The 12,059-nt window shown below is 44.4% G+C and overlaps 1 protein-coding gene across 4 annotated transcripts in view; it reads right to left on the bottom strand.

The window, feature by feature from the left end:
- Positions 1 to 8,415: 8,415 nt before the first annotated feature.
- The window catches only part of c24h19orf44 (chromosome 24 C19orf44 homolog), a 67,719-nt gene continuing 64,075 nt past the window's right edge, over positions 8,416 to 12,059 (bottom strand). For all 4 annotated transcript variants that reach the window (XM_063032764.1, XM_063032768.1, XM_063032765.1 and 1 more), the window contains 2 exons: positions 11,511 to 11,677; positions 8,416 to 10,947 (listed from right to left, as the gene is read on the bottom strand). In XM_063032764.1, the coding sequence (XP_062888834.1) occupies positions 10,858 to 10,947; positions 11,511 to 11,677 (257 nt within the window). In that variant the 3' untranslated portion in view covers positions 8,416 to 10,857. The remainder of the gene's footprint in view (positions 10,948 to 11,510; positions 11,678 to 12,059) is intronic.

The raw sequence follows: 12,059 nt of genomic DNA on the forward strand, positions 1-12,059 counted from the left end.
ACTTGAAAGACTAGTCTAGGACAGTGTGAGTGGCCAGTGGACACAAACAAAAGAACACACAAAATGCTGGAGGAACTTAGTGGGCCAGGCAGCATCTATGATGAAGGGTGCTGGCCTGAGCATATTGAAACCAGTGAGGCTCCCCACCCCTATTCTAAGCACAATCAAGGGTGTCCTGACCAGCTATATCACTGTCCGCTATGGGAATTGCAAGGCATCGGTTTGCAACACGGGGATTGTCAGCTGTGGTTGGCAGAAATAAGAATTGCTGAAACATAAGTAAATAGGAAATGGAGTAGGCCACATGGCTCTACCAGCCTTTACTGCCCTCTCAAAAAAAATTAATCTGTATCTCAACAATCTTCTGTCCTCAGATTCCCTGGTGTCCACTCTCAGCCTTGACCATACTCAGTGATTGAAGAGTGGGCCAGTGAAGAAGTGGAGCTTTGAGGCTTTGACTCGAGAGGCTTCGACGAGAAGGGGCGACAAGCTAGCTTGCAGTTAGTTTTTACAATGTCCCCTGAGACAGTGATGTGCCTCTCATGTGAGATGTGGCAGTCTTGGGGGAACACCCCTCTCCCGCAGAGTCACATCTGCCAGAAGTGCATACAGCTGGGCGATCTGGAAGACCATGTAAGCAATCTGGAGCAGCAGCTGGATGACCTTCGACTCATAAGGGAGAATGAGGCAGTCATAGATGAGAGCTACAGGGAGGTAGTCACACCTAAGCTGTCGGAAGCAGGTCGTTGGGTGACAGTCAGAGGGGGGAAAGCGAAGGTGAGCAGACAGGTAGTGCAGAGCACCCCTGTAGCCATTCCCCTGAATAGTAAGTTTACTGTCCTGGATTGTTGGCGGGGATGACCGACCAGGTGTGAGCCACGGTGGCAGGACCTCCGGCACTGAGTCTGACCCGGTGGTGCGGAAGGGTGGGACAGAGAATAGGAGAGCTGTCGTCATTGGAGACTCTATAGTCAGGGGAGCAGACAGGAGATTTTGTGGACGTGAGAAGGACACCCGCATGGTTTGTTGCCTCCCGGGTGCCAGGGTCCGGGATGTCTCTGACCGGGTGTACGACATCCTGGTACGAGAGGGAAAGCAACCAGAAGTCGTGATACATGTTGGGACCAACGACATAGGCAGGAAGAGGGATGAGGTCCTGAAGTGTGAGTTTCGGGAACTAGGCAGAAGGCTGAAGAACAGGACCTCAAGGGTGGCGTTCTCAGGATTGCTGCCAGTGCTACGTGACGGAGATGGTAAGAATTGGAGGAGATGGCAGTTGAATGCGTGGCTGAGGAGTTGGTGCAGGGAGCAGGGTTTTAGATTTTTAGATCATTGGGATCTCTTCTGGGGAAGATGGAACCTGTACAGATTGGATGGGTTGCACCTGAACTCGAGGGGGAGCAATATCCTTGCAGGTAGATTTGCTAGCATGGTTCGGGAGGGTTTAAACTAATTTGCGAGGGGGATGGGACCCAGAGCGATAGAGCAGTGAAAGAAGTGCATGGAGTAAAGCCAGATCTAACATACAGAGAGGCTTTGAGGAAAGAGAAGCAGAATAAACGGGGTAAAGACAGTAAGGTAGAAGGGCTGAAATGTGTGTACCTCAATGCAAGAAGCATCAGGAACAAAGGTGATGAACTGAGAGCTTGGATACATACATGGAATTATGATGTAGTGGCCATTACAAAGACTTGGCTGGCACCAGGGCAGGAATGGATTCTCAATATTCCTGGATTTCAGTGCTTTAAAAGGGATAGAGAGGGTGGAAAAAGGGGAGGAGGGGTGGTATTACTGGTCAGGGATACTATTACAGTTACAGAAGGGGTGGGTAATGTAGCAGGATCCTCTTTTGAGTCAGTATGGGTAGAAGTCAGGAACAGGAAGGGAGCAGTTACTCTATTGGGGCTATTCTATAGGCCCCCTGGTAGCAGCAGAGATACAGAGGAGCAGATTGGGAGGCAGATTTTGGAAAGGTGCAAAAATAACAGGGTTGTTATCATGGATGACTTTAACTTCCCTAATATTGATTTGCACCTGATTAGTTCCAAGGGTTTAGATGGGGCAGAGTTTGTTAAGTGTGTCCAGGATGGATTCCTGTCACAGTATGTGGACAGGCCGACCAGGGGGAATGCCATACTTGATCTAGTACTAGGTAATGAACCGGGTCAGGTCACAGATCTCTGTGGGTGAGCATCTGGGGGACAGTGACCACCACTCCCTAGCCTTTAGCATTATCATGGAAAAGGATAGAATCAGAGTGGACAGGAAAATTTTTAATTGGGGAAAGGCAAATTATGAGGCTATAAAGCTAGAACTTGCAGGTGTGAATTGGGATGATATTTTTGCAGGGAACTGTACTATGGACATGTAGTCGATGTTTAGAGATCTCTTGCGGGATGTTGGGGATAAATTTGTCCCGGTGAGGAAGATTAAGAATGGTAGGGTGAAGGAACCATGGGTGTCAAGTGAGGTGGAAAATCTAGTCAGGTGGAAGAAGGCAGCATACATGAGGTTTAGGAAGCAAGGATCAAATGGGTCTATTGAGGAATATAGGGAAGCAAGAAAGGAGCTTAAGAAGGGGCTGAGAAGAGCAAGAAGGGGGCATGAGAAGGCCTTGGTGAGTAGGGTAAAGGAAAACCCCAAGGCATTCTTCAATTATGTGAAGAAAAAAAGGATGACAGGAGTGAAGGTAGGACCGATTAGAGATAAAGGTGGGAAGATGTGCCTGGAGGCTGTGGAAGTGAGCAAAGTCCTCAATGAATACTTCTCTTCAGTATTCACCAATGAGAGGGAACTTGATGATGGTGAGGACAATATGAGTGAGGTTGATGTTCTGGAGCATGTTGATATTAAGGGAGAGGAGGTGTTGGGAGCTGTTAAAATACATTAGGACAGATAAGTCCCCGGGGTCTGACGGAATATTCCCCAGGCTGCTCCACGAGGCGAGAGAAGTGTTACGTATCCCATAACTGGGTTGCCAAACCAGCAGAAATGGACCACTTAGTTGGAGTCTGGATTACTGGAACTAAGAAAGTTTTATTAAAGAAATAAGCAACACAGTACCTAATCAAAAGGATATAAATGCAACATTTTAGCAATGATAAAACACACATGTACACAGAACTAGGATAATAGGATCAATCAAGCTCTATCGCAGTCTAGGGGTAAATGATCAGTTTCAAGTGATGCAAAGTTCAGTTCAATTTAGTTCAATTCAGTTTTCAGTAATCGCTGTTGTGCCGTTGGGGCGGGGGAGAAGAGAGAGAGCGAAAGCAAATGAATATTCAAAATGGATTCCAGACAGACCTTCGATATTCCTTGCAGTTAGCTTTCGGGCGAGCCCTTTGTAATGTCTTCTGAGGTCACCGACTGTGACCCCTCCGTTCCAGATACGATCGTTCTTCTGCGGTGAACCCGGCACCCAGGCAAGGGCGACCACACACACCGGGTTCCCGCCCGACCGCATCTTTCTACCCTGTGCGTCTATGGCTGGTCCCGTGACCAGACCTCCAAACTCTGACCAACTTGTGGGGGCACACCGCTTCCAGGGTCTCGTTACCTCGTGGTGTCGTGTGTCTGTTGCCTTAGCAAACCTGTCTCTTTTTATCCCCCTGCTGGGGTATCGCCTGTCCATCAAACTTCAAACAGTTCAGGGTTCAAAGCCACCGGTCTCTGACAATACTCGGAACTGTGTCTCCTTTTCGTTAATCCCTCTTGTCTCTCATTAACATTTCTGAATGTTCCCCCATTGTCCTCTTATCGGCATCAATCTTCTGATAATTTGGTCTGTCGTCACAGAAGAGACTGCTGAGCCTCTGGCTAGGATCTTTATGTCCTCGTTGTCCACGGGAATGGTACCGGAGGATTGGAGGGAGGCGAATGTCGTCCCCTTGTTCAAAAAAGGTAGTAGGGATAGTCCGGGTAATTATAGACCAGTGAGCCTTATGTCTGTGGTGGGAAAGCTGTTGGAAAAGATTCTTAGAGATAGGATCTATAGGCATTTAGAGAATCATGGTCTGATCAGGGACAGTCAGCATGGCTTTGTAAAGGGCAGATCGTGTCTAACAAGCCTGATAGAGTTCTTTGAGGAGGTGACCAGGCATATAGATGAGGGTAGTGCAGTGGATGTGATCTATATGGATTTTAGTAAGGCATTTGACAAGGTTCCACACGGTAGGCTTACTCAGAAAGTCAGAAGGCATGGGATCCAGGGAAGTTTGGCCAGGTGGATTCAGAATTGGCTTGCCTGCAGAAGGCAGAGGGTGGTGGTGGAGGGAGTACGTTCAGATTGGAGGATTGTGACTGGTGGTGTCCCACAAGGATCTGTTCTGGGACCTCTACTTTTCGTGACTTTTATTAACGACCTGGATGTGGGGGTAGCAGGGTGGGTTGGCAAGTTTGCAGACGACACAAAGGTTGGTAGCATTGTAGATAGTGTAGAGGATTGTCAAAGATTGCAGAGACATTGATAGGATGCAGAAGTGGGCTGAGAAGTGGCAGACGGAGTTCAACCTGGAGAAGTGTGAGGTGGTACACTTTGGAAGGACAAACTCCAAGGCAGAGTACAAAGTAAATGGCAGGATACTTGGTAGTGTGGAGGAGCAGAGGGATCTCAGGGTACATGTCCACAGATCCCTGAAAGTTGCCTCACAGGTGGATAGGGTAGTTAAGAAACCTTATGGGGTGTTAGCTTTCATGAGTCAAGGGATAGAGTTTAAGAGTCGCGATGTAATGATGCAGCTCTATAAAACTCTGGTTAGGCCACACTTGGAGTACTGTGTCCAGTTCTGGTCGCCTCACTATAGGAAGGATGTGGAAGCATTGGAAAGGCTATTGAGGAGATTTACCAGGATGCTGCCTGGTTTAGAGAGTATGCATTATGATCAGAGATTAAGGGAGCTAGGGCTTTACTCTTTGGAGAGAAGGAGGATGAGAGGAGACATGATAGAGGTGTACAAGATAATAAAAGGAATAGATAGAGTGGATAGCCAGTGCCTCTTCTCCAGGGCACCACCGCTCAATACAAGAGGACATGGCTTTAAGGTAAGGGGTGGGAAGTTCAAGGGGGATATTAGAGGAAGGTTTTTTACTCAGAGAGTGGTTGGTGTGTGGAATGCACTGCCTGAGTCAGTGGTGGAGGCAGATACATTCGTGAAGTTTAAGAGACTACTAGACAGGTATATGGAGGATTTTAAGGTGGGGGCTTATATGGGAGGCAGGGTTTGAGGGTCAGCAGAACATTGTGGGCCAAAGGGCCTGTATTGTGCTGTAATATTCTATTTTCTATGTTCTAAGATCCACAGAGTCTCTTGAGGTACAGAGTTCCCAAAGTTCTGATGAAGGGTCTCCAACCTGCAACATCAACTGTTTCTCTCTCCACAGATGCTGCCTGACCGTGCTGAGAGTTTCCAGCATTTACTGTTTTTATTTCAGATTTCAAGCAGCTGCATTTTTGTTTTAGGAGCAGTTTTCAGAATTCCAAGAATGGGAATTTCCTTTCGTTCTCAGTTCAAAGTAGCTTATATCTGATCACTCAGTAGGAGGGGTACCCAGAAGGCTGAAAAGTGAACATATGTATAGAGATTTAATAGGATATATAGTTAGTCTAGTTAGCTTCTTCTAAGGCCACAGAGGTCTAGAACTAGAAAGCACAGGTTTAGGGTGAGATGGAGAAATTTTAGAACTGAGACAAATTTTTCCACTCAGCAGGCAAAGATACCAGAGGAAGTGGTACGGACACATACAAGTTCAAAGATTAAAAGTAATTTGGGCAGTATTTGGATATTAAGGGGATAGAGGGATGCAAAGTTAATGCAGGCAAATGGAATTAGCATACAGTACATAGGGATCACAGTTGTCATAGACAAGGTAGGCCAAGGGGCACCTGATCCTGAGTGGGACAATTCTATGAAAACAAAATGAAGGAATGGAGGGAACACTAACTAGGTCAGAAATTTCTGTCTCAATAAGATCACCTTCAAAGACTGTACGCTGTATCTGAAAATTTAAAAGCCTATGCACTTTCCACATTAGCAACTGTAATATCTTGCATAGAATTACCTGGAGAGCAAATAATGGACTGCTTTATCTTTCTTGTCAACATTCGCAGATTTTGTATCACCATAACAGAACGCTACCAAAACATAGAAACATAGAAAATAGGTGCAGGAGTAGGCCATTCGGCCCTTCGAGCCTGCACCGCCATTTATTATGATCATGGCTGATTATCCAACTCAGAACCCTGCACCAGCCTTCCCTCCATACCCCCTGACCCCCGTAGCCACAAGGGCCATATCTAACTCCCTCTTAAATATAGCCAATGAACTGGCCTCAACTGTTTCCTGTGGCAGAGAATTCCACAGATTCACCACTCTCTGTGTGAAGAAGTTTTTCCTAATCTCAGTCCTAAAAGGCTTCCCCTTTATCCTCAAACTGTGACCCTCGTTCTGGATTTCCCCAACATCGGGAACAATCTTCCTGCATCTAGCCTGTCCAATCCCTTTAGGATTTTATACGTTTCAATCAGATCCCCCCTCAATCTTCTAAATTCCAATGAGTACAAGCCTAGTTCATCCAGTCTTTCTTCATATGAAAGTCCTGCCATCCCAGGAATCAATCTGGTGAACCTTCTTTGTACTCCCTCTATGGCAAGGATGTCTTTCCTCAGATTAGGGGACCAAAACTGCACACAATACTCCAGGTGTGGTCTCACCAAGGCCTTGTACAACTGCAGTAGTACCTCCCTGCTCCTGTACTCAAATCCTCTCGCTATAAATGCCAGCATACCATTTGCCTTTTTCACCGCCTGCTGTACCTGCATGCCCACTTTCAATGACTGGTGTATAATGACACCCAGGTCTCGTTGCACCTCCCCTTTTCCTAATCGGCCACCATTCAGATAATAATCTGTTTTCCTATTTTTGCCACCAAAGTGGATAACTTCACATTTATCCACATTAAATTGCATCTGCCATGAACTTGCCCACTCACCCAACCTATCCAAGTCACCCTGCATCCTCTTAGCATCCTCCTCACAGCTAACACTAATGTACATTAAAAGGAATAATGGTAAATAAACAATGAATAACATTAAAATCATTAATATATTGTCTACAGTAAAAAAAATCCCCCGTGGCACAAAAACTTGGGGAAAAAGGTCCAAGAAAACAATAAAATTTAAGGATAGCTTGATATCAAAGGGAAAGACTCAATTTTACCAAAAAGAAAGGCAAGCTTGAGAACTGGGTGGGGGGGGGGGGAATCAGAATTCAACAAGAACAAAAAGATAAAATCAAATATGATAACCTAGTGAGAGATTTAAAAACACCCAGTGAAAAGGAACAAATTGGCAAAGTTAAGGTGGATCCCTTATAGAGGTGATGATTTTGTGAGGAATGGCAGAGAAATTAAACAAATATTCTGTATGTGCCTTCACAGAAAAAATTATGAGAGACATGTTCCTGAAATGCATCTCTACATGAACCAAAACAAAGAGGTGGTTTTAGAGACAATGATGCGCTGGTTGTCATCTTTTAAAATTCACACGATTCTCAAACACTCAGTTTTGCACCCTGAGCATACAGAAACACACACACACACACACACACACACACACATGCATAGACACACGCATACACACACACACACGCACTTGCAGATTCAAGCACAAGAGCCTTGTGCTCTTTGCTATATCCTTACCCTATTCGCCCACACATCAGCTCATGCTATGCTGCAGGCTCAAGCCCCAAAGGCTGGCACATTCCTAGTCTCTTTGCTCTGAAAACCTACCATATACCCAATACCCAGCTGTTCGGTTTATCCAACACAGAGGGGACCAAACTGTGAACACCAAATGCAATGCACCAGACTGAAAGAAACACAAATAATTTACTCCCTCACCTGAAAGAATTGTTCAAGTCCTTGGCTGCTGAGAAAGGTGAAATAAAAGTGCATCTTCTGCAAGAATGGCTGGTAGGTACAACAAAGGAGTCACAAAATCTCTTCAGAATACTAAAAGCAGAGCGACACTATGCTGTGTCTCACTGAGAGTTGAAACATGTGCAAAGAATGGTTTACTGAATGTACAGCCTAGCAGAGTGTAAGGTGAGGACTAAAGGAAACCTGTTCTTGTCTGACTAAGAGGATTGAGTGAGAGCAGAGGTGCAGGAAATTAGGGAGGTGTTGGCAAGAGCTCTGCCAACAATAATGAAAGGAAAGTCACAAACACAAGGAAATCTGCAGATGCTGGAATTTCAAGCAACACACATAAAAATTGCTGGTGAACGCAGCAGGCCAGGCAGCATCTCTAGGAAGAGGTACAGTTGATGTTTCAGGCCAAGACCCTTCGTCAGGACTAACTGAAAGAACAGCTAGTAAGAGATTTCAGTTAGTCCTGACGAAGGGTCTCGGCCGGAATCCTAGAGATGAAAGGAAAGTCATTGTTAAGGAAAAAAGGAGACGTGCCAGTGCTGGAAGTGCTGTCAGCAGAGTATATATGATGGAATAAGAGCAAAGAATGGAGTCCTCACAAGAGGACAAGTGCAGTTGTGAGAATCTTCAGCTTTTAGTGGTTGGTGGCTACTCATCTATCCACTGAGACAGAGACAAGTGAATGGATGCAGAAAGGAAAATGGACCATGTGAAAGTCAGTCAGTGCAGGGCGGAAACTGGTGCCAAAGTCGTCAAATTTTATAGCTCTGTATGGATGCAGGAAGCAGCGTCCATGCAGTTGCTGAAAAAGGAGTTAAAGAAGGTGCTGAAACAGGACTGGTATTGTGGTGGTGTTGTTTGTGCATGGTGTTGTTTGGGCCTATGCAAGAATCCAGAGCTGAAAGTTTGATCCAGAAAAAGTCAATGAAGTTGAAGTAGTTGTTCAATATGAAAGATAGCATTGTTTGTAACATTTTCAACTGTGATCTCAGAATTTAACAGGGTAATTTGTTAATAGCAGGAAACTTTAGGATAAATGTTAATTTACTGTGTTGGGATATTCTCAGAGACCTAGTAATATCCCACTGAAAATATTAAATTTATTTTGAAGTATTATTGAAGGAGGACTTTTTAGTGCTAACTTTCATGCAGGAACTAGTCATAGTCATACTTTATTGATCCCAGGGGGAAATTGGTTTTTGTTACAGTTGCACCATAAATAATAAATAGTTATAGACCATAAATAGTTAAATAGTAATATGTAAATTATGCCAGGAAATTATGAAAAGTCCAGGTCCAGCCTATCGGCTCAGGGTGTCTGACCCTCCAAGGGAGGAGTTGTAAAGTTTGATGGCCACAAGCAGGAATGACTTCCTATGACGCTCTGTGCTGCATCTTGGAGGAATGAGTCTCTGGCTAAATGTACTCCTGTGCCCACCCAGTACATTATGTAGTGGATGGGAGACATTGACCAAGATGGCATGCAACTTAGACAGCATCCTCTTTTCAGACACCACTGTGAGAGAGCCTAGTTCCATCCCCACAACATCTCTGGCCTTACGAATAAGTTTGTTGATTCCGTTGGTGTCTACTACCCTCAGCCTGCTGCCCCAGCACACAACAGCAAACATGATAGCACTGGCCACCACGGACTCGTAGAACATCCTCAGCATTGTCCGGCAGATGTTAAAGGACCTCAGTCTCCTCAGGAAATAGAGACGGCTCTGACCCTTCTTGTAGACAGCCTCAGTGTTTTTTGACCAATCCAGTTTATTGTCAATACGTATCCCCAGGTATTTGTAATCCTCCACCATGTCCACACTGACCCCCTGGATGGAAACAGGGGTCACCGGTACCTTAGCTCTCCTCATGTCTACCACCAGCTCCTTAGTCTTTTTCACATTAAGCTGCAGATAATTCTGCTCACACCACGTGACGAAAGTTTCCTACAGTAGCCCTATACTCGACCTCATCTCCCTTGCTGATGCATTCAACTATGGCAGAGTCATCCGAAAACTTCTGAAGATGACAAGACTCTGTGCAGTAGTTGAAGTCCGAGGTGTGAATGGTGAAGAGAAAGGGAGACAAGACAGTCCCCTGTGGAGCCCCAGTGCTGCTGATCACTCTGTCGGACACACAGTGTTGCAAGCACACGTACTGTGGTCTGCCAGTCAGGTAATCAAGAACCCATGACACCAGGGGAGCATCCACCTGCATCGCTGTCAGCTTCTCCCCCAGCAGACTATAGGGAGAGACTGGGCCTGGACAAGAATTTTTAACAATCAAATTTCACTGAAAAACTATAGTTTCCCTGCCATGCTGCTTCATACCATACAAGACCTGGCTAGTTTTATTAACGAGCACATATCAACATTTGAACAGAATCTCCTTGCTGGTATTCTTTCAACCAATTCTCCCAAAACAATGTAATGAGTTTACTACCTAATTTGCTGGACACTGAACAAATGACTGCATTCACAACAAGGCTTTAAAAGTACTTCTCATTAATTCATCTCACATACAAATTCTTCTTACAAACAAATCTCAAGGGGAGTCAGACTGCGATAAAATGCAAAACATTTAATGAGTGAACATGGTTCATCAAATTGACTGTTATTGATGCAAAGAAACTGAAAATTTAGCAGACTCTGCAGGGATAATCAGTCTGTTTGCACAAAGTGTAAGAGTTGCTCTGTACATTTTACCAGGTGCATCTACTTGTAATTATTGCAAAGGATTAAAGTGTGTTTACTGTAGGATTTAAATACCTGGATTTACACAGAATGAGTGGTTGAAAACAAGCATTAACAGGTCAGCATGATCACAGTGATTGCTTTACTGGGTAACATTCATTTGAATATTGATCTTGGGAGCAGTTGCTCTTCTCTCCATCATTACCAGAGCTGTACTTGCTTCCAAACCAGGCCGTCACATGTTATGATATTGCTCCATTTCGTCTTGCACCTCTTTCAGGGCCTGCTCCAAGGTGAGTGATGGTGATCTCTGATTACTGACAAACTAGGCAGGGATTGGGTACAACAAGTTGAAATGGTTTAACAACTGGCAATACAGCAAATTAAAGAATAAATAAAGAAAAAAAATGCCTCTGCCTGTATCATCTTATGTTGTTATACTTGAATTAAAGTAATTGAACATGTTCTTGTAATCAAGGTGACAATTACAATATCAGTTTTATAACAATGGAGATACAAGTATCAAATACTATTTTCAAATACTTGGATGTAATTAAGTCATATAAAATAGACTGTATAAATACAAGTTTATTGGTCAACCTTTAGATCCCAGTCAGCGATGGCTTGTTGGCCAACCTCATCAGGTGCCTAGAAACTACATTTAGTTCCCCATACTAGTTTCTCTTACTTTAATTTTCTATACAACACTTTGAATCCCCCCTCCTAATATTTTATTGTGCTATCTTCTGTCCACTTTAGATCAGGGTTGAGGTATTTCTAAAACAGACAGTGCTAAATAAACACAGGACAAAGTGGGTCTGCATTCTGCCACACAATCCCCCTGTGGAGCAGCTGACTGAGAAAAGAAGATGTGGTCTACTTTCTTACCTCTTTAGTTTCTTCCAAAGTTGTGTAATGATACTGATCCTCTTCTATTGAGGCAACAATGGATAAGTAGAGAAGACGACTGACTTGCACAAACTGGCGAGTCAGAGTGAGCTGCTGTTTCAGCAAGTCATTTAGAGCTAAGCTGGCGGGGCTGTATGAAGTCAATGCTGTGGATTGATCAGCAGAGGCAGTTATAAGTATTTCACTATACCACGGTGCAATGATCCATAATTTTGCAGTCATTTCAGATGGGCAGGTTTCATTTGTAGCACAATTAATATTTTATTAAGTTTTATATATGTGTCCATTTTTCTTATAGATTGATAGGCCATGGCCTTGTATTGCTTTTCTAATACCATAATCATGCGAGGTCAAAGGTGCCTCTGATATAAGTAATGAAACATTAATCCACAATTAATCAGCCAATGAGGAAATCTGCAGATGCTGGAAATTCAAGCAACACACACGAAAAATGCTGGTGAACACAGGGTCCTGGCCCGAAACATCGACTGTACCTCTTCCTATAGATGCTGCCTGACCTGCTGCGTT

The sequence above is a fragment of the Mobula hypostoma genome, chromosome 24 (genome assembly GCF_963921235.1).
Source record: "Mobula hypostoma chromosome 24, sMobHyp1.1, whole genome shotgun sequence".
Lineage (NCBI taxonomy): Eukaryota > Metazoa > Chordata > Chondrichthyes > Myliobatiformes > Myliobatidae > Mobula > Mobula hypostoma.